At 34.7% G+C, this 26,490-nt stretch overlaps 1 protein-coding gene across 1 annotated transcript; it reads left to right on the forward strand.

The window, feature by feature from the left end:
• Positions 1-1,576: 1,576 nt before the first annotated feature.
• On the forward strand, positions 1,577-26,432 carry LOC134532887 (F-box only protein 21-like). Its single transcript, XM_063369896.1, has 9 exons — positions 1,577-1,904; positions 8,743-8,985; positions 10,386-10,821; positions 12,218-12,351; positions 12,441-12,591; positions 14,432-14,641; positions 17,565-17,654; positions 20,334-20,556; positions 22,027-26,432. Exons 1-9 carry the CDS (start codon positions 1,729-1,731, stop codon positions 22,206-22,208), a joined length of 1,845 nt encoding a protein of 614 aa, XP_063225966.1. The 5' UTR covers positions 1,577-1,728; the 3' UTR covers positions 22,209-26,432.
• Positions 26,433-26,490: the final 58 nt, after the last annotated feature.

Below are 26,490 nucleotides of genomic sequence, written 5' to 3' on the forward strand. Positions count from 1 at the left end.
TGTTTCTTCAGATTAGTCGATGATTTATAACTCAGTTTTTGTTTACACAAATTACAATTAGCAAACTCATTATTTTCCGTGAAAAAATTCCACACAAATGAAGTCTTTTTCGTGCACTTATCCATTCCTTATTTCACTATAAAGAAACTAACTACAAAGCATGACAGCCGGCAACAATGTACATGGTGATACACGGCCAGGACGAACTGCAGTGAATGTTGAACTGATCGATACTAGCTGTATCAGGCGGGCATGAGAGTAACAGAGGTAGAGAATTACCGGGCGTGATAAATAATGTATCAGATTTTCCTTCCGGTCGCACGGTCTGCGTACGCGGAGCTTTGTTGCCTCCTGGACCGTCTGATACAGAAGTATCAGAAACTTGTACCTAGGTACATCACTGTATCAGTATCAGGTTGGGACTGATACCGAAAATTGCTGTCCCAACCCACCTCTAAAGGGAGTACATATACACACTGAACTAGATAGTTCAAAGACATAGATAGTTCACACAGTAAGTTTATTTAATTGCGTAGTTAGGCTGTCGGTCATTATTTCCGTTTCGTTCTTTCTTGCGCAATGATGTATCGTTTGACGATCGTGAACTCTTAATTTTTATCTAATATTCTTTAGACATTTACATTACATTTTGGCATTAAAAAACGTGTCACGTAAATAAGTGTAATTACGTGAAAATTTCAGATAGCCTATACAATCTGAAATTAAACTTTAACTACACATAGACCACACATTAAAAAACTACACTAAAATTTAAAGAAACACAATAAAACTTACCCAATACGAAAAAAATCAGCTTAGGTTGTCACAGATGAGAAAACACTATACCATTATTTTGTTTTGTACACATGTGAAAATAAGCACATTACTTGCAGAAAATAAATTAATACACATTCAAAAAAGTAAGAATTGTGCGAAAGAAAAACAATATAATAGTCGTTCATTTGTAATGGGAGATATTGTTTACAAGCATCGGATTACTGTGCGCCTCTTTTATTTATAGAAAAAGAAATGCCCATAAAACAAAAAGTCTGTAACGATTGTGTTGGTGTCATGTAGGTATGGAATATTTTGGAAACCGCGATACAGTCCGCGACCGATGTAGTTCAATAGAACGGTTCCTAAAGAACTAGTCTTTGAAGTGACTAGTTCCGAACGAACTAGTTCTTTCCAAAGAACTATATTTCCCATCCCTAGTCTGCAGCGGATCCTACTGGAACCTGGGATTTTCTATGAATACTGCCCAGGGCAGTGCAACATCATTAACATCATGTTACTTTCACCCTATAATGTGTTGATTTTGTCTTCTTTTTTTTAAAATAATATTTATTTTTGGGCTACTTTTACATAGACATGCTATGTCTTTCACATTATTCGTGCCCGTCCTAATTTGATTTTCAATATCTGCTCTACAATTATGCAACAAATAAAATATTTTGAAAACATACGATAACAATTTATATAACTTTTGTGGTTTATTCTAAGATGGAGGAATTTCGATTTATGTATGCTCTATGGATATTTGTTTTTATAGATTTGCCCACATTCTATGATGTTTACATAAAAAAAAATGCAATTGCAACATGCAACATGTGATTCATTGTAGGTCGAAGTTTATTGTTGTTATTTAAGATTGCTTTTCCTGGTTTTTTCCGAGAATGGCGTGAATATTATTTTTATTTTTTTACTTTACAATTTTTATCAAACGAAATGGAGGAAGTCAATAATGTGACAATTGAGTGTTTGCCTGTTGAAATTGTGGAGAATATTTTGCAAAACGATAGTTTGACATTCAAAGATGTTGTCAACTTTTCTTCAACTTGCCGAAGATTCAGAGAAATAGTAAACGGAAGCAATAAAGTTTGGAAGAAAACATTCTTTCAAAAGTATGTACATGTATGTCGTATGATATTATTCTAGTGCGCTCTTTTTACAAATATTGTTTTCCAATAGTGTTGCAAAATTTTCGATTAGTTTGGGATTGACATGAAATTTAAGGCTTTAGAGCCTTTATTATAGTGAGGGTAACTGTTCTGTATCACGTATCCAAGTTTATCCCTTGATCCTGATGGCATGAACCTGTATGATATATCCTGTGGTAAATACATGATGCTTGCTGTTTTAATTTGGTATGTCGAAAGATCCTTTACATAAAAATTTTGTCATAAAACAATGAATAATAATCGTAAGTTGAATACAAAATACATTTTCCTTTTTATTTTACTTAATATCATAATTTATTGTTATACCACAAGTTTTTGAAGTGAAACTTCTTTGGGCACGATGGAAGTAAAATTTCAAGGTTGAATTATAATGTAATGTTTTCGTGAAACATTGTTGTGACACAATTTCTGACGCAAAACGGTTGCGGACGGTGCAGAGAACTTGGCGGGTCTCAGTCTCCAAATAGTGGCATGCGGCTCAGTTTTAACCCTGCCATTCTGCAGGAATAGGTTGGTCGTGCCAATTGGAACCCACCTGTTCCACTGGCCATCTTCGCAAGAAAATGGTGTTCTTTTAAGTACATATTATTTTAATTACTTGTGTAAATCAGTATTAAATATATATGTGAATTTTTTTTTTAGCTGTGTAATTAATTATTTTTTGCTGGTGCAATGCTTTTAAAGCTTTAGTTTGACAGGGTAATCATTCGTCATGTATTATTATTAACTAAATCACACACCTCATTATAATTTTGAGCCCACGAGCGTGTAATATGTTGAGTCCAATTAAGAATATGCTTGTTTAAAGAATTTTAAGCAAATTCTGTGCATAGAATATTAATTCTTTTTATTTTTACTTTGTGGCAATATGGTTATGATGTAAAGTATTACTGTGAGGAAGGTTCGTGCCATTTAGTTTTCGCATCGCAGAGCAACCAATATGTTACTCATTGTTCATTCATTCGAAGGCAGAACATTATCATTGCTTATGAGTGCATTGCATTAGGTCTATGTAGCCTATTGGCAGAATCTGTTGCAATATAACTCAATGATTAGATGATATTTGCATAACTACAAAATCATTATATAAAAATGCTGGATCACATCTAATCTATACATAATAGAAAATTAAATTAAAAATTAATTTATTATAATCAATCCTAGCTTTAATATTTACTAAAAAAAATGCATTTATGGTTTGATTTTTTAAACAGTGAGTAATATTTATTGTTAATTAAGCATTATTGATTGATAAATAATTATTGTTATCCTGACCTGTTATTTTTAAGTGATAAAAATTTTGTTAAATAATGTTTAATAATTTATTTTTATTGGAAACAAATTAATAATAATTACAAAAAGTTAGTATTCCTAAATACTTGAAAAAGAAATGAAACCAAAATTCCCCTGGCTGTGTTGTCTTGTTATTAAATTATATAATTGGTTTTGCTGAGTAATACTAGGTGATATTATAAATGTAGGTAGAATTATTTTCATGCTATAGTTCAGGACCTGAATATCTTAATATAACATTTTAAGGTGTAACTATTTCAACCGTGTTAATTGATCACTATTAAGTGATCATTAATTATTGATATCCTGAAGAGTTATTTTTAAATGAGTAATAATTTTGTTAATTCGTGTTTATTTAGAAAAATTGTCTTCTTTCTCTCTTTTTCCTTCGCTGCCGTTTTACCCCTTACAATATACTTATGAGTCGAGGTTTGAATTGCCAAAGAAGTTTCACTTCTATCACATATACTGAGTTACACACACTCTTTTTTTGTTATGTGTAGAATCCGAATCTTTTGATGTACTAAATTAAAACAGCAAGCATCATGTACCACAGGATCAAAATGTAATGGGATTATGCCATCAGGATCAATCAAGGAATAAACTTGGATGCGGGTGGAATCATTCTGCCCTGTTTTCCTGTTACTCTCATTCTGAACTTACTGTTACACCTCGTCAGTCTCCTGATGACTGGGGGTAACTCGTGCATCTTTTGGTTTCAGCAGGCAAAATTATGATTTCATCCAGACATTAGTTCCTCTGTTTTTATTTTACTTTTGCTTATTTTCCATTATATAATATAAGTATATAATATAAGTTGATTAACAGAAAACATATACAACATGGATTTAAGATCACATTATTGAAAGAATGGGCTGGCCCTTATTAGACAATTAACACAATTTAAATAAAGTTCGTGACAATAAACATGTTAAAGAGTCGTAGGAAGCTTCTGGATTTCTGATCTGTGAAATGTCGTGGTTGGATGCTAGTCTGAAAAGGTTTTAAAAACTGAAGGGCTGGCGGTTTGAAGATTGCTAGGCGAAGTGGAACAGCTGACGGGACGTCAGGGGGCCTTAGTCATCTGGCCCGTTGAGACTGATCTGGTCCTTGGAAACGTACCCGGTACTTGTACCCTGGTACTTGGTCCCTGTCTGTGAACAGATCCGAAACACATATGTTCAGGACTGTTTCACATACAGTTGGTGAAATAGGCAGAAAATTCCTTCTAGTCACGATGATGGTCGGGGAGTGAGGGTAGTAAAAACTCACCAAACAGGGTGATGTCTTCCAGGATCTGCCCGGTTGTTAAGCACACAAACCAGCCGCAGATGATTCATGATTTTAAAAGAAATTAATTATTTATGAAGACTTATACATGACTACTTTTACAAGATAGATCTATATGGACTGACTTGCGCCTAAAAACTACCGTTGTGGGAATCATCCCTTGTCTATTTTGATCACATCTTAAAAGAAAAACGGAGAGGCGTCCCAATGATGTAGATACGATGCAGTCAGTACCAAATCAGGGTGCGCAGTAACTTTGGGGCGGCCGAGACTCGTAATTAAAAGGTGACGTTAAAGGACGAAAGGGGGGAAGGCTTCAGCTTTCGGACTGAAAGGTTACGAAGATTACTGAGGTGCTTGTTGAGAAAGGCAGACTTCGAAATCTCGAAGTTGGTGTTACTGCCCGATGTCAGCACGACCTACTGAGGTGTGGCTGAACCGAGTAGAGGTTGACTCGCACGAGTCGGCTGGTAGCAGCATTGAGCTTATGGGGCGGACTAGGCCAGCGCCCCGGTGGCCTGGGAAGGAACTACGAGGTACTATTTACTGCGGGAGATGCCAGAGAGCAGGCGTTCCACGGGCATTCAAACTCCCAGGGGAAGTGATTCGCAAAACTACCGCTAGGTGGCATAAGCGTGTACATTTGGGACTAGTGGGGTGGCATTGGAGAGAGGCCGACCCTGGCCGGGGTTAGTGGCTGGTCATCGCTCTGGGCCAGTGTTCCCAGCTTGGAGAGGTGGGGGTGTGGGGCTGCTGATGACAGTGGGAAAGATGCTCTACAGGACCCGGAGGCGTGACTATACTTTGGCGAAGATGATTTGCGATCATGCCAAGAAGTGCTCGCGTCAGGCGAGGTCTTGGAAGTGGCCTGCCCTAAGAGCTCACAAATCATAGCAGTTCTCGTCACGGATTGGAGGCGAATTACAGGCGACGTCCGTGCGCCAAGGCGGAGATAAAACGATACTGAGTCTGACTGGCAAAGGACTCGACAAAAATCGGATCTAGGGCCGGGAAAAATTGGGGAGACAGGTGTGATCAAGGTTGAATGGGAGTGTACAGGAGGAGGAACAAGTTTAATTTCTTGCAGCAGAGGAATGACTGGTGACATTATTTAATTTAAAAAAAAAATGAAATTTAAAATTGTGCCAAAAATACTAGTTGGCAGCACATTACTAACATGCACTCCACATCTAATTACATTCGCCAACTGTTCTTATATTTAGCGTGTGATTTTTTTTTTTTTTTTACCTTTTTGTTTTTCTTTTATCTCTGAAGATTTTTGTGGACCTCTCCCTCCGGTTTCTATGCATTCCTCTCTTTCTTTCCTTTAACATCTCCCATGCCATTTCTTCATTAGTTCTGAATGAGATGCTCATTTTTTCCCAGTATCCTCCACTTGCATTTCATTCACCTAGCTGCTGCACTCCTTCATCGTCCTCTCGGACACCGCTGTGTACAGATCCCATACTGCCGCAACATACTCCAGCGTGGTATGAGCCTTTTCCTCCAGTATGCTGTTTCCTCCCTCAGTACCCAAGTCCCCTATCATACGATACACAAGTTCTTTCTACCTTTCTTCGTAACTCCACCTGGTCTTCCCATAGCAGGTTTCCTTGGAACACTAGCCCCAGTTACCGGTGATTGTAGCTGGTGACTTCCCCTGTCACTTCTCCCCTCTGTAATACCAAACAAGTGTGGCTTTTACCTTAAATTTCAAAAAATTTGAAAAGGATATTTCCTACTTTCTGTAATCATCCCTCATAATTCTGTGAAACGGTATTGAAATGTTTACATTAGCTTATTAGCTTACACAAATGTTATATTTTCTGGTAAAATGTTGTTGATTAATAGCACCATAAATATTAAACTGCAAACAAAGTTATTTTAGCAGATTCTCACTGGATACGTTCATGTAGTGAGTATGTATCAGTGAAATTATACTGACTGTGTTGTGAGTGAATATGTTACAGAGTTTGGATAGCTAGGTTACTGTTTATTTTAAGAAAAAAAAAGTTTTGCTTCATTATTATGCATTTTTTAATATGTTTTATTGTTTATGAAGTGTAATTTTTGTCACAATTCATACTTTTTTTTTTAATATGTTTCATTGGTTTCATTGTTTTGTGGGTTTTCAACATTTATCTGCATTTCAACTGTTTTGGCATTGGAGATTTTTAAGTTGCTGTGGGCGGAGCCAATTAAAAAATTTTCTGCATTTAAAATTAAATCTAGCTTATTTAATGGAATATTTCATATGGTACCATTATTTTCAAACAATGTTATTACTATAACTGCAGTACATAAGTTATTTAACAAGGAGAGGTCATTACTCCGCAACGAGGGTCTACCAGGATGAATGGCTGCAGGGTGTTATACTCAGAACCCAATCCTACTAGCCTATGTAGGTCTCTTTAAAAAAGTCAATCCCGATGTCGGAGACCTCCCTTGTAAGTGTTTTTGTGTGTTTTTGTCAATTTTTTATTGATGTGATGAGTGTTAAGTTTTTTGTAATTTTTGTGAAGATTCTTCACCATTTTGTGCTCTTTTCATTTCATCCAAGGTAAGAGATAGGCTTGTTGTATGTATTTGATTGCTAAGGTTAGGTGAAATATTAAAATTTCAGAGGTTTTCTCTAATTTATGTAATAAAAACAAAGTGAAATCTTGGTTAGGGTAAGTCGTCATCATTAAAAATGCCTTGAAATTATGAGGGGGGAAATGCTAAAAATTGTGATTTTTATTTTGACTTTATTACAATCAAAGCCCTTGAGCCAATGTTCGAAGCTGCAGAAAGAATGGCGTCCCAGTTGAGCCACCAGGCAACAGTGTAGCCAGTGACTTGCAGAACCATCCAGACGGCCTGGCGGGATGGTGGAGGGGAAGGGTGGTCGACAGACAGTAACTGACAAATGGAAAGTCTGGTTGTGGTGGAAAGGCGGGCGACATGCTGTACCTTACTGAGGGAAGGTGCAGGGCTTTTTCCAGTAGACCTCAGGCCAGCACGCTGTTCTGGTTGGGTGGGCCAGTTGTCGCCGACATCCTCCTAACAACATGAACTATACCATTACATTATTAATTATTTGCAGTAATTTTCAATTTTAAAGTGACCAATTTTTTTTTGTGGCAAGCAACGTTATGGTACACATGTAACATGTTCCCAAGTGCTTGAGTAAGTGAAGATTTAAATATTTATAAATTGTTTGACTGATCTATAAGGTAAGTAGTGCTGTATGTATCTAAGAAATTTTGTTAATTTTTCATATAATTTAGTTATGCATTAGCACTACAGCATAACAAATTCAGAAGATTATACATCTTGTATAATATTTTTATAACTTCTGTTCTATTGAAGTTAAAATTTGATGAGCAAGAATAAAGTTTGAAATGTTCAAGCAAGCAAAGTATGTACTATATAGCTGATGAAAATTATATTTATTAGGAAGATCTTGATCAAACTGAGTTTAGTATTTTTATCTCATATCAAATCTCAATAAATATTAATTAATGATTAGTTAGTTTTTAATTGTGTAGACTGAACAATCCTTGTTATAATTGAGTTACTTTGAGTTACTCTGCTGATTGGTCAAAAGTTTACTCACATGCAGAAAGTATAATGAGTCAATTCTAGGCTAACTGCATCATCCTGCAGTAAGCTGTCTTCAGCAGATTACACACGTGAAGTAATGCAAAAATAAGTAAATCACTGCAGCAATAAATGTTCTGTGTAAATAAACTGTGGTTAGAAAACAGTAGAAAACAAATGGAAACTGGGTTTTTGACCTGGAAATTTTTCAAATCTTAAGTTTGTTTACAACGGTTAGCAGCCTATAAGTTGTATTAATACTAACATGACACTAGCTTCATACAAAAGAATTGTAGTCTAGTAAAACTAAGCACTTAGATGGAAAATTAAAATTTTAGTGAATCATTCATGGTTATCATCCAGAATCACTGCCAACGGATGCTTGTTACTGCAGTCTAGTTTGAAATGCTGCCATTCTTTAAGCTAATGGTCTATGCAACCAGGTGAAACAACAGTGTTTGAGTGAACCTGGTTGTTGACTCTCCTGTCACTGATAACTAGCTAATTAATTTTTTATTTTTTTTGCAAATGCATTTGAGTGATACATCTTTTTTGTTGCTCTGTAACTAATTGAAAGTGTGGTCAGGGTTTGCAAATCACTGATTTTGATTGCTAGGTGGCCGTTGCTGCAAAAGGCCTTTGATCATCAGAAGGTGTGCACCTGGAGGCGAGAGTTTGCCATCCGCTTGCACATCGGTTTCTTTGTATTGAAGAAGCTAGCTGAGTTCTCGCCAAAGTTTATTGACGTAGATGAGATTTCCGACTCAGAGTTTGAAGATTTCAGGTTGAAGTTGGAGGAACATCACTTAAATTACTGCTACATGGTTGATGAATTGAAGACTCTGTTTGATAGTGATATGTAAGTATTTTTACTGCTATAAGTAATGAGCCTATTTTTTGCAACACTACCTTTTACAAGATATTTTATTAAGTTTCTCTAATCCCTTGAGTAGAAGATTTTGTATTCAAAACTCAGTGACTGTAATTTTTGTTTGTGTGTGTACTTTAAATTCTGTTATGCCCTTTGGAAAATTAGTATCTGAGCTGACAACATAAAATATTTTATTAATCATATCATAACCAATATCTATATTAAAAAATTTAACTCTTATCAAAACTAGTGCCAAGTTAGTTTAAAAAAGTTATGTTAATATCAGATACCTACTTATATTACAAAGCACAAACATATTTAAGGCCCCTGCGTACTCCGATACACATACAGTGTGTAAAACTTCAGAAAAAACCTCACAGTTTGAAAATTTCTCAAGCTATCATAGTGGTCTGGTGTCGGTGTATGAAAATTATTTCAGAATACGCTGAAAGTGGATGTAGTTCTGTTTCCACGTTTAATTTTTTTTTTTTTAATTTTATATTTTAGAAGACTGAAAATGGCTTCAAAAAAAAGTTTGTTTTCAGAATAATGTTTAGGCATGAATCACCCGGTACAAGTTATAGAAAGAACTCGAGGAATTAGCATTACACCTTTATCATCATTTCTTCACCATATATTGTTATCGTTTTCTACTTACATCTCATAGTTGTCCTATGCACGACGATAAGACTGCTCGCCAGTCTACGGCCTTGCGCTCGGAGGCAAAATTGCACTAGAAGCACCAATATGCGTCACACTTATCCTCCTGCCTCACTAACGAAAATCCACCCCTCACTATGCGGACCCCTTAAAAAAATATTTTTGTAGTTCCTGCTGGCACGTGTTGTGTTATTTCACGAATTGGTACTTAATACATATACATAAAATGTACCAGTGTGTACTATGAATTGATACGAACAATGCACAAGAGGTTGCTTCAAATGTGAAGACAGCTGTACGTGCTACATCCACATCAGTGCGTCCACATCACACACCGAGACGAGAAATGAGCAGGGTCCAGTATATGTCCATACAATTCACGTACATGCAGTTGTTTTGTTTGAACCTAAAGTTGTATTTTTATACCTGATATCTGATATTATATGCTGAAAATAATATAGAAAATGTGCAAGTACAGAAAAATTTATGTTATCTAAATATGCCATAGACATTTATTTCGTAAATTGTTTCGGAATATAAAAAATATAATTTATCATACAGGACATAATTTTTTTTTACTTCAGCTTATGATCTTAACTTAATACATATTGCACCCTAAGGAATTCAGGGCAAACAACTAGGTCTATATTTAAATATGTACACTGTGCGCATATTTTGTGTGTGTATGTGTGAAGTATTATATGGTATTCCTTGCTATTGCATTGCAGGAACTGTAACCTCACGAATAAATACTATGGCACTAAACTGATGAGGTTCTTGAAGCAAGAGCATCTAAAAGAAGTGTGGAATGACTTCATCCACTTGTCCCCTGAAGAGCAGTTGTTGGAAACTGGTGCAGCTTTTGTTGCGCAGTGGTGCCAGCCACTGCTGGATATCTCGACTGCCGACATTGCGATGTTCTGTGACGATATCGCTGAAAAGGTGAAGCTGTTGGTGATGTCGAAGAACAGTTCCCACTCCCTCCTGAACGTGTCGCCCGAACAACTGAACGACTGGCGGGGGAGGAACATCAGCGACAACCACTTCAGTAGCTCCGAGTCCAAGCAGATTCTGTCCGTACTTTGTGAAGTCCTTTTTCAGCACTACAATTTCAGTGCAGGCAATGAAATGTTTCAGTTTATGGAGACTTCATTGTTCAACTGGGTAAGTTAGAAACTTATTTATAACAGCCAATATTCAAATCAGCTTTCACCAGAGGTGTACTTTTTCAAGCGCATATTCATTTAAATTATACAGATGTAGCTGTGTCAGCAAGTATTATTGTTATTTGCTAAACATAGGCAGCCAGAACATTTCAGTTATGTAAAACAACAAGTATAGAATAACATTTATTCTTTTTGATGTTTTGCTCTTTGTGATGATCTGTGAGATCTTTCATCTTTTATACTGTATGTTAATAATAGTTGGTAAGTGGTATATACTTGAAGTATATACTAACTAAATGTATTTGTTCTTAAAATATGTAACATTTCAGATCGACCCAGCTAAAGACCACACAACAATTATAGTTAAAATCCTGTAAACTTGAGCAGTGTAAGAAGGAAAAAAAATATATAAATTTTTAGAACAGTTTCTTCACTCTAATTTTAGAATAAATACTGATTAAAAAAAGTGCTCTAAAAGTATTTTACATTTACTTTTGTTCAATAACATTTTTTTTGCACACATCATTAATATTTTAGTTGACCAATTTACCCACTATGGGCTTAAAACACTGATGGCTATGGCCAAAGAAAATTTCTAGTTAAATAAAACACAATAAAAGGTTAAAACTGTTGCCTGCCCTCGACTAACAAATGTTATTTTCTACACTACATCCGCATCATATTTTTTTGTGAGCTGCTGAACAATGTGACCTGCTCGTTCCACCATCGGTTTGACCGCCAAGTGATGACTAACGTAATGCTGTAGAATTGTGCTGCAGGTCACACACACACTTACTTCTAGATCGTTGTAGAAGTTTACCGCACCATATCATGTGCATTTATCTCGCGAAACCAAAAAAGGGCACAAATATCTTTCTGGATATATTAGTTCAAAAATTAGAAAATAAATTAAATAACTAACATACTAAGAAAAAATTATACTTAGCTCTTAATTTCTTGTTTTATTTACAATAAAATTATTTTTAACAAAAATAGTGAATAAGAAAATTACTATTATAAATCCATTTTATTTTGTTATTACGTGCAATTTTATTTTATATTTAACTTGAAAAAAAAAATCTACCAACCTTTGTGAAATGTCTCTCATAACATTAATAACCCTTCTCAAAATAAAGTTACTGTTCCGAATGTAAGCGCCCAATCCAAAATAAATACATATCAAAATACATTAAATTTGTATTGTAAACATTAACGACATTACAGTTATAACATGTAATTTTATAAGTTACTTTTGACATTTTGATTAAACACTTCCAAACTCTCCGTCATTTTGATTGGGTTTAAACAATAGAAGTGATCGGTGGTTGCTACCTACTGTTTTACTGGAACAGCGGTACAGTCTGAATGTGCTTGACCTTGGTGCTTTGCCGCAGGTCATAGAGCACCGGACAGGCACTGCTCTCACAATGTCCATTCTCATTGAGAGCATCGCCCGGCGACTGGGCGTCAAGTGTGAGGTGGTTGTGTTCCCGTCCCACCTCTTGCTGCGCTGGAAGGAGAAGTACAAGTGAGTGTGACTGCCAGGCGGGTCGCAGTGTGCGTGGCATTCAGGCGCCCGTGACGCACAGAACTGACTGTTGTCTATCGTTGGTGCAGAGGCCCCGAGTACGACAGCTTCAGCCCCTCCAGCTACATTGATGTGTTCAATGGGGGACAGTTCTTGACCAAGCGTAGCTGCCCAAAATTTTCTTCAAATGGAGAATGTCCAATGAAAAAGAAGAGTGTCTGTGCTGCAAATGCTGTGGAGGTAAGCATTACTCATGTAATGACAATTGGAATCAATTTTTTAAGACTATAAAAAGGAATTGTCTCGTGAAGAAAATAAGTTGGTAAATTAAATATGTAGTGATAAATATTTAATAGGCCTTATTTTTGTAAGAACTTTTGTCTTTGATTTAATTTGTGCCTGAAAGTAGCTTACATAAACTTTATTAATTTTTGAAAGAAATGTGGCAAATATAGGAACCTTATTTTTGTGCTTTATTGTGCATGTATTTCAATGCTAATATTCATATGCTAAGCCAGTATTAATATTTAAAAATTACATTAACATGACAATTACTAAAGAAACTTTACTTTGATACATTTGGTCTTTCTAAACCCAATGAATTAAGATTGCTTATTTTAAACGTCGGTTGGACCAAATTAGTGAGCTAAATATCCTACTAGTATACAAATGTAAAATTTTGTTTGGATGTTTGTTTCTCAAATTTGCCTTTACTACTGAACCAGTTCATGATAAATTTGGAACAGAGGTAGTCCGTAAACTGACGTATAAACCTATATATCTTTTGAAATAACACCCATACGGGAGTGAAAGAGTGATGCAAGTCCCTTGAGTGCTTTACCAGTCGTTTCTTGCCTAAAATTCATTCAGATAACACCTGTTTTAGTTATTTCCACTTTCTAAAATTAAAGTTTGAATACAAAATACGGATATATAACTGCTCATCCGCCTGTGGTTTATACTTTTCGTAAACAGACACCACTCTGATATCTTGAGCAGTTTTCAATTTGCTTGGTTTCTTCTGAAGCTCTGCACACCGATGTGTGCCCTGGTAGGTGGGGGCCTTAACACTCTGTAATCACTATTTTCACTGAAGCTAATTAAGGTAAGTAAGATGATGTCATATACTGGATTAACACATTCTGCTATAATGTAAAAGTTTGCCCCAATTTCATCTTTACTATTGAAATGATTTTGGATAGGGTACTACCAACCTGTAATAAAGCAAAGTGCATTAAAGAACAGCCATTAACTAAGATAAGACTCATTGATACAGGTTGCAATAGGAATAGCAACACGGAGGAGACTACTGCCAAGATTTAAAGATTTAAGCAACATTTTATTTGGTTTACTATTTAGTTTAAATTTTGTAATAACAAAAATGCAATTCTAAACTATTTAATTCTTTTCCTGCCACTATATGGTGGTGATTCTGTGAGCATCAGTGAGAGAAATGGTGAGATAGATAAATAAGGAGCCAATTCGGTATTTGTATGGTTCTTGCAATCTTGCAATGTAAAAGATTGATTTAAGATGTCCAAAAATAAAAACATCCTAAATCAATGGAGCTGAGTGCATCACAATGCTTTGAAAGGAAATGAAAATAAAACCCATCAGCAATGATTATTACAACTATTTAATTATAAAATAAAGTAGTGAGTAATGACTGAACTTGTTAGCACAATAGTGTCTCGATTAAATGATCTTTGATCAACCGAAGTTCTGTATTATCAGAGTTGACTTAAAGCGCCATCTCCAGCAAAGACTGTTGTAACATTTGTTTGAGGACCTAGAAAATAATCTAACTGATGTGAAAAGCTTAAAGAAAACATGCAGTGTATTGGTAGGGCAAATCATGGAGAGGGGTGAAAGAATCTACACTGAAGGAAAGATGGAAAAACATCACCGCAAAAATAAAAAATAAAACGATAACCACCAGGCCCACTGAAAACCAAGAAACTTTTCTGTCTCTCACCTTGTTATCTAAGATTTAGCTTATCCGAGGTTTCCGTGGCCCACATTAATTTCTGTTGTTGGAGACCCTACTGCACCGGACTAGTGACGGGGTGAATGTTTGCAGGTGGTGGAGCACTTGGCAACTGATGTGTACACCGCTGTTCGCCGGGAAGGCAGTCACAGTGGGAAGAGTTCTCGAGTGCGCTCGGGTCTGGAGCTGCTGGTGGTGGTGAAGCCAACCAACCCTTACAACGTGCTGCATGCAGCCAGGTTCTACACAGACTACCACCTCGAGTCCAGGTTCCTGCTCTCGATCCTGGACAGGCTGCAGATGGTAACTGAGCAGTCCGTACAGACCCTGTAGCATTTTATACACACACACACATCCCTACTAATATTGTCAATGTGGAAATGTGTTTGTCTGTTTTTTCTTCGTTCACGCAGCAACAGAGCAAGGGATAGACATGATTCTTTTTACATATGGACCAGAGAGTAAAATAGACTACAAATAATTATGAAATTCTATCTCCAAGGGAGTAAAAAAATGGGTAAATTTAGTTTAATAATAGAAAATCATGGGCGGTAGGCCATAGGCACAGAAACAGTGTCATTTCTCTTCGTCCGCCACACCATCACAATAGTAATTTCTGGCAATTTCTTATCCTTCTCCTTGGCGAAACCCATCTGCTTAGTGAATTTCTCGGCTACTAGGGAACTAAAGGCTCTAATAATTGTTTAGCTCAGAACTTTTGTCAATAGATGGCGTTGCCTTGAATTTGTAACGCACTGTTGTTTGAGGCGCCCGTCTCGTCTTGCCTAGGAGGTCACCTGCCTTCCCACAAAATGAAGCTTAAGGTTTTGATGATGTGTAGCCTTGATCCACCAATATTGTGCAATCAATGGGACTTTAAAATTAAAATTTTAAGTTTTTCAAGTGTATGTCATACAGACTTGAAACTCGGTACTGATGTTCCTTATATTATGATATGTTTAGCCCGGGCAACGCCGGGTACTTCAGCTGGTACTAGATATACATACATTATTGCATGCATACACACAAGCTCACACATTCATGCATATTTACACATCCTAATGCAATGAGACCTCATTAATAAAAACTTTGCTCATACTAAAATACTTATTAGTATAAGTGTTTACATAGTCCATAGAAATTTCACAGAAGTTATAGTGTAAAGTAATTAATTTAATACAAAAGTATATTTATTGTGTAACATAAATTTGTTTTTGTTTCAAAGGTAAACAGTTACACATAGTAAAGGATAGTTAAAACACACATTTTAGAATAATGTACGTAAAGAAACTATGTGAAGTTTCAACTAAAATAATACTTATTTCATTGCTTTGGTTTAGTGTAAGTTGGGGAAAGAAGCTTACAAATTAATTACATATTCTTCTGTCTTGAATCCCCTAAAAAGGAGCATAGCATTAAATATGTTTTTGAGCCACAGGTGTAGCCATACTAAAATTGTATTTTACAATCCCTAAAAAGAGTATACGTATATTTGCTGCTGTATAAAATTATGTGTTAGTTGGAGCATATTCAGGGTGGCCACTCTTCTGGGATAATAAAATTCCTGGTTTTTTCCAGGTTTTTTCAAGGGTGGTTTTTATCAATATTTGCATACAATTTGTATTTTTGTTACACAAAGCACTCACAATATGATGTTTTATTGGCGTTAAACAATAGACAACTTAACTATAGGCTTAAAAATTAAATCAATGAACTTGCTTAAAACAAAAACTACCACCAACAAAAAAATTTATAATCTCACGTCACAAAAATTACTTGACACCAAACGCACGTGTTTTGCCCCTCTTGCGTGGCTGGCTAATGTTGTTCTTCCCATCCATGCTACCGATATTGATTTTAACATTACACAAATTGCAAATAGCGTTTGTCCTGCACTTTGGATCTTTCTCCACCCATTCAAACTCTTCCGTATATTTGTCATTGTATGTGGTGACCGAACTCGTTGACATTTTGATAGTCTGCGCCAATTACATGTTAGATTAAAAAATTCAAAACAACGTCCCGCACAACTAAACTTTTAAAAAAACTCGAGAAAAGTATCCGTGATACCGTGACGCAACAACACGAGCGCAAATAAAAACAAATATACATACAAAACTAGTGCTACCAACATGCCGTGCGAGAAATTACTACCACCCTACAACAACATTTTCAGCCAAAATACTGTTGCTTTTGAATACAGAAACATAATAAGTATGGAAGTCTGAATTGTTAACGGTTTCTTACGTACTACAAAAGTTTTTAAATGCGATATGAACAAATTAACTTTCACAAAATATAGCTCACGAGCATACTGTCGAGCTTCGACGGGTGGTGAACGTGCTCATTTAACAGCCGTATGTTATTGCGATCGTTACTTCATAAAAAAAATTCCCGGTTCTAATAAAAATTCCTGGCTGATTCCAGGTATTCCTGGTTTTTTTAAGAAATCCTGGCTATTTCCCGTATTTCCCGATTTCCCGGTTGGCTGGCCACCCTGATATTCTATTAATTTTTGTGTGTTACATATGTACTGAAATATTTTTTTTTTTTGCTTCATTTGAATTTGGTTTAGAAATTAAATAAAAATTTATACGAATTTTTTAATAGTTTGGTTAATACAAACTAACAAAATTATGGTCCCTACTCCCTACAGGTTTGTATTAATGAGGTTTAAACGTTTAAAGTTATTATATTAGCTTTTTAACCATTTTCCATTTGCATATAATAGTTTCAAGCCTTTTTTTTGTTTGCTGTCATGTTTATCTTTATAAAAATTACATAGTTTGTTGTAGTTGATGTTTCTCTAGATATTGTAAAATTAATTAAAAATATGTAATTTTTTTTTTTTTTAACTTTTACTTTAAGGGGTGTGCTTGCTTGTGGCTCTAATAGCTATAGAAACAAATTATTATTATTATTATTTTTGTGTTTAGTCTGGCATAGAATAAAATTTATGTAATGTTATATTTACCCATTGTGCCATTGTGTATGTTAGTTTCTTTAGTGCTTGCTAAAAATATATTTACGTGTTAAAACCGTCAAAACTGGTATTTCTAAAATAATTTTCAAACATACTTACAGTTTATATTTTTAATATGACAATATTATAAACTCTTGATACACATGCTTGTAATGCCCTTATCACTCATCGGTGCTTTGTAAATCCTGGTAGCTTTGCCCTTATAGCAAACAATGGCTTGCAGTTTACCACGCTTTGTTTCAGAGTGTCCATGCAGCAGAACACCACCAGTTACAACTGTTTAGTTTTGCTTTAAACCAACTGAACTCGCAGCATTCACCACGAATAACAGAGGTAATGAAGTGTTTTCTTTTCAAGGATTAATTGGACATAGTTATGCAAAAAGGAACCAACCCACATGAAACATATTCTGAGTATTTTGAAGTTAAAGTTAATTATAAATTGTAATTCTCGTATTGATAACATAATGTGGGTATAATTTTAATGGTCTAGTATAAATACTGATATAATAATAGCAACGATGGTATGATCAACCTTGTACTATTTTAATTTATTTTCAAATAAAATATAACAAAATTGTGGATTGGTTCCTTTTTGCATAACTACATCCTTATACAGTGTTTGAAAATATTGTTTGCACATTTTTAGATCTGTACTAGCCCAAAAACAAGTGGTATGTACTTATTTTGGCTTGTGAATTTTTCTTCTCTTCTGAATGTTTTACGAAGTTTAAAACAGGCTACTTGTTTTGCCTATGCAGTAGGGCTTTACAAAGATAATGATCCATCTACCACCGTATTACAGAAATATACACCAGCAAATTGAAAAGGGGAAAAAAAAAATTTTTAAACATGGGTGCATGATGGCCACGTGTGTTAAATGTGAAATTTCACACATAAAAGGAATAGGAAATTTGTAGGGTACTCTAATATTTGAAACACACGTAATCATATGTAGAAAATATGCCATTATTTACTTGTGTCTGTCCATGTCTTCAATGGAATATGGAAATGAAATTAATGTATTTATGATAGCTAAAATATGATATATGTATAACCCTATTGGATATATCCATGCAATTTTAACAAGTTACGACTTCAGAGTTGAGAGTTTAGAATTGCGAATTACGAGTTGTGAAAGTATGAAGTATGTAAATGTTTACAAAAGTATTGGAAAGTATACAAAATCCTGCCATGCTGCTGCCATCTGTAACCGGCTGTAAAGATATTTCAACTTAAAATCTTTTTTTCGTTACCCCACACCATCTGGCAATATTCGTTACATATGTTACGTTAACTCCGTTACCTATTCACTTCCATTACCCTACGTTTCTGATAATACTCTACCAGCTGTAAAAAAAGTTTCACTTCAGAAGTCAGAAAGTCTCTGCATCAAAATTATTAATTTCATTTGGCTACGTAAACTAGGGTAATTCAAATATGCTTCAAGATAGGTGTTATTATAATGTATTGCTTCATGGTGAATTTTTATTGCTTATTTTTCGTGTGCATTTGCCCAAGCAATGCTACAGTGGTGGATTTTCTTAGCCATGTGATTTAATTGTGGAGTATAGGAGTATAGTTGCCTTCTGCAGTATAGTGGTGAAGGGACTTAACAGCACCCAGTCCACCCACAGGACCGGGGGCTTGCATCCCATCAGTCTCCGAGTTCCCGCAAACAGGGAAACTCTGGAAATTGAAAAGGTGTATTCAAAAAAACCTGGAAAATCCAGGGAAATTAATAGTGTCTTAATTACAAAACAGTATCAGTAATTTTTCATACTGTGTAGTATCTTAATGTCTTCAAACCAATATGTATTTTAACCATAAATGTGTTTGCTGTTAATAATCTTATTTGATTTTCACTAAAAACTACTGTGTATTAATTTTAAGCCCAAACAAATATCTGTAGGTTTTCGCCTGACCACAATCGAAAATGTAAGCCTACAGTTTCAAAAGTTTGATCAAACAAGTATATTTGTGTACCTTTTTTTCAGTCTGGTAATGATTAATGTGTATTGTTTAGGAAAACATTTTAGTAAATTCTGTGTTATGCTTTTTAAAATATGTTTTGATAGTACTGTGTGTTGAAATTTCACTTTGTTCGGATTATAGTTACATACATATTGAATATAAATAATTGGAGACTGTACACTTGAAATGTGAGGAAATCATCTCTAAAAATGTGTTAGCTTCCAGACTTTAAATTTAATACATTGCTGCGAATAGTATATATATTTTGTATTTCATTTAATAATGTTTAATTTTGTTTATTTTATAGTATACATAAAATCACCCTGTGATATAAAAAAATGTCAGAAAATGTTACTAAAAAGTCTTGAAAAAGTCCTGAAATTGGTTCACCAGGTATTTGTAGACACCCTTTCCTATGGATTGATGAGAAAAGTAACTGGGAAAACTTGAGGAACTTTACTGAAGTAGGTGAGTGGGGCTCATGGTGTAATATCAACCCCAAAAGTGAGCTGACATTTATCATCTTTTTTTTAAGAGCCTGACCTGTTCTCTGGTAAAAATGCATTCTGCTCTTAAAAAAACTTTAGTAAGTTTTTTATTTTTTTTTTAAGTGAAGAAAATTAGTCTTTGATTTAAATGTATTTTCTAAAGCTTCGCACATCCATAATATACATTGGACCAGGTGTTAGTGCAGGGAGGCAGCATAGACAAGACAGGTGAACTTGGTAAGTACGGTAGAATATTATTAATTCAGATCTCCAGATTTCTTAAACTGATTTAAAGGAACAAATACACATTTTCCACTGGGAGTTTTATTGCATTAATTGGTGTGCACAATTGTAACTACAATTCAGTGGCTCTTACTTAATAATTAATTGTACATGCCATCACAGACAGGTTCAAAAGGATGTTCTTGGAAATGCTCCACAGTTGGTAGTCTGTAGCAAAAAAATATTAAGAAAATGTTTGTTTTTTCACTATTTATTAGGTGTAACATGAACATGCACCTGGCATGTATTAACTCATTGCTTACTCGTAGGTGACACCAAAGCACAACAATGGAACAGTGAAGTACGCCGTGGGCATGATAATGCACCACCGACATTACGGCTACCGCTGCGTCATCTACGGCTGGGACTACCGCTGCAAGGCCACCCCAGAGTGGATCTTGCAGATGGGAGTGGGAAACCTGGAGTACAAGACAGGCCAGCCGTTCTACAACGTGCTGGTCACCGATGGAACCACCAGATATGCTGCCCAGGGTGAGTACTCACAGGTGTTCCCAGTTCCCTTCACTGCCAGGGCAGCGTCCAACTCTTGTAAGTTTACTGTCTCTGGGAGGATGTGCGAGTGGCCAGATAATCTGTCGGCAAGGCGGTGAGCTGTTTCATTAGTAAGGAATGTGGCAAACGTTGCAGCGAGCCGGCGGGTTTCCTCTGGCATTCTGTTGCCAATCCTTTCACATCTTTTTCACCCCAACGTAGTCACAAATTACCTTGCCTACAAGATGTTAAAAAGGCAGAGTGTTTGTTTATCCAGTTACTGTACTGTGTAGTGTGGTAAGCTCACATGTCGAGCAAATGGCAGTAGAGTGGTGTGAAGTGAGTGCATCACCAGCATCCCCCTATGCTTGGAGACGTGGAGAATCCGCCCCTCTCACCCCACGCCAGGATGCTGACTGCATGTTGCTTGAGGTTTACAGGTCGCTCTGCTCCGTTTAAAACTGTGCTAAAAGAGAGAGTAATGGGCCCAGTCAAGCAGTTCACATCCGGACTGTCTGCAGTGAATGCTGTATTCTGTAACACAGTAAAGTGCAGCGGAGGAAGGAAGTGTTTTCATTTTCTACTGCAACCACGCATCCCCTGTGATTTTCCAGTGGCTCATGCTGTACTGCTCAGTTTTGACACCCGTCCGCACTACTCCTACCTTGCTTGACCAAAATAAAGTTATCCAATTAATTATTCTGATGAATTTCCTGTGACCTAATTGAACTCCCTTGTAGACCATGATGCACATTTTGTTCATAATTTTTATACTTCTAAATTCAGTTGCTTATCATCTTCTTGACAATACCAGCTTGAGAATTCCCCAATTTAATTCCAGCGTGTTCAATCCTGTATACTCTTCATACTAGTAATGATATAATTTACAGGCTTATATTCAATTATAATAAATTTTATTTGAATTATAATAGTGTAGAACTGCAATCGCAGACTTCAATTTTTTTATATAATGCTTAGTTTTAAGTCTATGTCTGTTTTTTTATAAACAATTATGAATAAACAATTTTTTTTGTGTCATTTTATTTTGTGTTTGTTTTTATTTACTGTATTAGTGTTTGTGTGTATCTGTTGTTATCACTGCTAATGTGTGGTACTCGTGCCTTTGTATGTTGGCCATCTGCGGTTGTTCTGCCTGCTGTGGTACCGACGTGGGTGGGAGTCCATTCCTTTGCAGTAATTACTATGTATTTGTCTTAACGTTTTGTGCCCTCCATTAAAGCCTTATGACTCTCTGTGGGCATTTTACAAATTAAAATAAAAAATAGCATGTTTGGTAGGAAGGTATCCAGCTCAGGTAATGCCCACTGGCATCATCTGGGAGTTGAATCCACGAGGTGTAAGCAGATATTGTCAGACTGTACTGGCAGACCTAGCCTATCATTTAGAAAGAGGAGAGGACTTCAAAGACAGTTGTTTGTAGTATATAGTTTTTACTGTATTTCATTACAGAAAACCTTGAGATGCATTCAAACCCACAGTGGATAGAACATCCTTTGGTTGGGCGTTACTTCGACACCTATTGTGGGACCCACTACGTACCAAATGAGGTGAAGGCACTTGAGTATCCAGATGATGAGAAAGTGAGAATGCAGCATGTGACCAGCAAAACACTGTTGGAAATGTGGTATTAGTATCCTCACTGCTGTTTCCTTGTCCCAAACAAGTATTTTATGCCAAATTTTAGTTCTTAGTTATGTTACGAAGTGGAGTAAGAGGCTGTGTGTGATATGTATCTTTTCAAAGTCTGAAACCCTTTTAAATTGTGTTGTGTGTACATACGTTACAAAATATTATTTTTGTAAATTAATATTAAAGTTTCGTGATTACTATTTTGCAACACTGAGTTAAATACCAATTTTCAATATCTTTAAATTGAAAACATGTAGTTTACATTTAAACAGTCCTGTAGGATAAAATACAGTAGAAGCCAGTTACAATGTGTACAGATACCTTGTGTGTTCTATTCAACTATAAATATAAACATGTCTATACTACTCTCTTTCAGAGTGAAACACTGCACTACCACCAGTGTCTAAAATGTCCACTTAAAACTGTTCCTTCATGTGATAATTATCAAACCTGGACTTATACTTAATATGAACAGAACTTGCTAGTATATTGACCATTTTTCTTTAGCACACCAACAAATAGTATCATTGAAAACAAATTGTTTGGTACTGTGTAACCAAATAATACTTTTCGTAGATATCAAAACCTTATGAAGAGGTAACAAAATGGTGGTAAATTAATATTTCCCTATTATACTTTATATTATTTAATATTTGAAATGATTAGTTATGACATTTAAAGTTGGTAGTAATGATCAAGTTTATTATTTCAGGAAATATAGTCTAATGAAACTAAGTGTGCTGCAAGAAAACTTAGTTAATGACAGCTGGACAAAAATGGCACACTTTGCAGCCCACTTACCTCAGAAAGAATTATGGTTATTCAATATTTTGTAGTTACTGAGTAGTATAGCACATACATAGTTAGATAGTCATCTTTAAATATTCTAAATTATTTAAAAAGCTCTTTAAACATCAATTAATACCACTATAAATTTATATCCATTTCCATTAAACTCATGTATTGAAGATTGTCACTGAAGAAACATCACCTAAGTGATAAGTGATTTTTTTTTAATTTGGTTTTTGTTTCTTCAAGGAAACGTATGCATAGCATCTCACTACATTATTGAGCATTTTCTACGGTTTAAAAAACATAAAATCTAAAACAAAAACAAGAGTTTTAATGTTATGTTATGTTTGCAATTGGTATTTGGCAATGTCTCCTGAAAAATTTTCTTTCTGAAGAATTTGCTTTTTGTCACATACGCTTTGTTGTTTTTCAAGAAATGAGATAATGTTTTGATGTTAATTAAAAAAGATTTTGAATGCACCTAACTTATGGTATACTCCATATTTTATATGACGTTTGATTTACAATAAAGAATTCCAAAATAAACTGCACAAATGTCAAAATACTTAAATACACATAATTGTTTATTGCTATACAATTTAATTTATGTATGCTTATGACAAAATCAGACTTTCTGGAGGAAAAATTTTATAAATTCTTATATTCCACACCAACCTAAAACATATGTAGATTTTATCATTGTCCAAGTTTAGAATAATCTGGAAACAAACAAAATATTTAGCATTTTTATTGATTGCTATTTTCACGTACCTCAAATCATCATTCTTTCAGCATAGCACCACACACAGAGTGACTGAAGCATCATTTCAGGAAATGGAACCATTCCCATCCGTTTTTATGAGCTAGTACATTACTTAAATATTAATACGTACTTGTTACACATACATTGTGTAGAATTTCATGTTGATGTTAATTGGCATTTGTGTAGTTTCATTAATAACCTATTGATGGCAAACTGACATTTATGAATTCAACAATAAAAATATGTAAATTCATAAATATTTGTAGGTAAAAGTGTTTTTTATATTTATGTATTTTGCATAGATTTATAAATAATTCTGGAAGGTGTAGCTTAAATGTGTAATTTATATAATAGTGACCCCTATTTTTGGTGTGTATTTTCTTTGACTAGGTAAAGAGGTTTAAAAACAGAAAAATTGATGTACAGTAGTATGTCAATAGTTGATGGAACAGAATAAAAAACGGTACTACACTTTAATGTTGACCTTGTGCACAGCCGTAGTGGTGCTATTAAGACTATCAGTTTTTTTTCCTTAGTGTTTATTGTAGGTAATTAAAAGATTGCTTGTACTGAATATAGTCAATGTTAAATATTAAGTTAAGCATATTGTCTGCTTGTGTTTGCTACTGAATACTAGTTTTTTTTTCATAGGGGTGATGCATATTGATCTGCAAAATTAACTCGAGGGGTTCAGAGCTTTTGTGATTTCAGTTCAGGTGAATTGCTTGTCTTCCATTAATATATTATTGAGTAACAAAATATAGATCTAAATTTTTGAATTAGAAAATTCTGAGATTTTGTTATTTAATGCAGTGTAATTTAAGTCTTATAGAGGACAAACATTTATTGTGTTGACAAGCAGCCATAAAAATAGGACGTTTGAAAAAGACATCAAAGAAATTAAAATCGACATAAAAATATACATAGTTTTATGAAACAAATTGCAGTTGGCAAAATATTTACCTATTTAAAAAAAATATCTTGGCTTCTCCATTAATTTTTGAAGACACTTGAACTATGCACAATACAGAGAGAGTCAATTTCATGCTAATGAATGTTCTTCACTTCCTGAATCTTGCAAGTAAAGAAAAACTTGAAATTTTTTTTATCAGATTACGTATATGTGTACAGCATCCTTGAAAATGTGTGTCAAACTGATAATGTCAGTTTATTTCTGAATTTAAAAAAAATAGAACACATTTTAATTATTGGGTGGATTCTAAAGTGCTTTAGAAAGGACATTTTGGCAGTGACAATAAACATTAGGAATCTACATTAAGTAATTTGTGAGTAAATTTACTGCCATATGAAAACCAGTAATTTAATTGTCATCAACATGTTAAGTTCTATATGCATATGCTGCTAAATGTGTTCAGAATCGTGGTGTAGTTTGACACACATTTTAATATTATTTGTATTATTATTATTAGGGGCCGGAAAAATTCGCAATTTGCGATAGATGCGATTTTTTTGCGAATTTTGAGGTTAGATGCGATTTTTTACTAATTGTTGTTATAAATGCTATATTTGCGAAATCGCGGTAAAATGACCATTATCGGGCGAAAAACCACTATAGAATGCAACAAAATGGCTTGAACACACATTCCTCAAAGTATTGTTTTTGAAAATAACCACCATAACACAATTACAGTAAACAATAGCTTCTGACAAGGCTTGTTGAAGGAATAAAATCCGAATCCTAACCTTAACTTAGAAAACATTCCTTAACCAAATATCACGCCTGATAGTATAGAATAAGTAATTTTGTAAATTTAGTGTTTACGATTTACTCAAGTTACCGTTGAATGTTTAGAAAAGAATGTTCACACTACTTATCGACGCAGTTATTTTGTTTTGATAGATCACGCCACGTTCGCCATTGCATCGTGTGTTGCCTGTTCATGAAGAGTATCCAACCTAACAAAACAAATTTCCCGGGAAGCGCTTCACGGAAACCAACAAAACTAGAAAATATCTAGGTCGTTGACGGGATCGTAGTGAACTTGCAAAGATAAAAATGAAAATATTTTAAATGCTCAAAACTACTACAAATATTTTAGTACGCGGTTTTTTTTACATTTGTTGATAATCACTTTAGTTTTCAAATTTTTTTTCTGATCAATATTTTACATAGAGACAAATCATACATTTTGTGGTGCACGTTTAGCGTACTGAAGTTGGCCAACTTGAATTGTCTGTTTGTTTTCATTTGAAATTACTAGTGCTCAAACGTTTGTTTACAAATACCGTTTAATGATTTTGGTTTGTGTTAAAATTCGTCATAATGGGTATAAACACTATTACAACTTCTTGTATTGTTATGTAACTTTAATATCTTAAGCAAATTTCTCAAAAATAGATGCTAATTTCTGGAAAATAGATGCTAATTTTGTAATAAATAGATGCTAATTTTTCCAGGCCCTAATTATTATTCAATGTAAGGTTTGTATATTTCATTAAACCAAAGCATGCAAGTATTCATTCCAATTTTCAAAGAAAGTAATACATATATTTATTGAATGTCAGCAGTATTACTGTGACTTTTCTTTCATCCTTGGATATTTATGTATAATTTATTTTTTGAGTTCTTGTAGCATGCTACAATGCTGAGAGCTGTCACTAAACATTGTTTGGGTAATGTACGCTTGTGTAAATAAAATAAAAAACCCTATCCTGTATTTACTTATTGGTGTGAACTAATGTAAACATTTCAAACAAAATGTTTACTA

The sequence above is a fragment of the Bacillus rossius genome, chromosome 6, assembly GCF_032445375.1.
Source record: "Bacillus rossius redtenbacheri isolate Brsri chromosome 6, Brsri_v3, whole genome shotgun sequence".
In the NCBI taxonomy this organism is placed as follows: Eukaryota; Metazoa; Arthropoda; class Insecta; order Phasmatodea; family Bacillidae; genus Bacillus; species Bacillus rossius.

Bases quoted from the DNA above. Each gene is read 5' to 3' on its own strand.
- LOC134532887 (XM_063369896.1), top strand. From the start codon at position 1,729: ATGGAGGAAGTCAATAATGTGACAATTGAGTGTTTGCCTGTTGAAATT. The intron at 10,822-12,217 runs GTAAGTTAGAAA...GCTTTGCCGCAG, and splicing joins AGACTTCATTGTTCAACTGG to GTCATAGAGCACCGGACAGG. The intron at 12,352-12,440 runs GTGAGTGTGACT...TCGTTGGTGCAG, and splicing joins CGCTGGAAGGAGAAGTACAA to AGGCCCCGAGTACGACAGCT.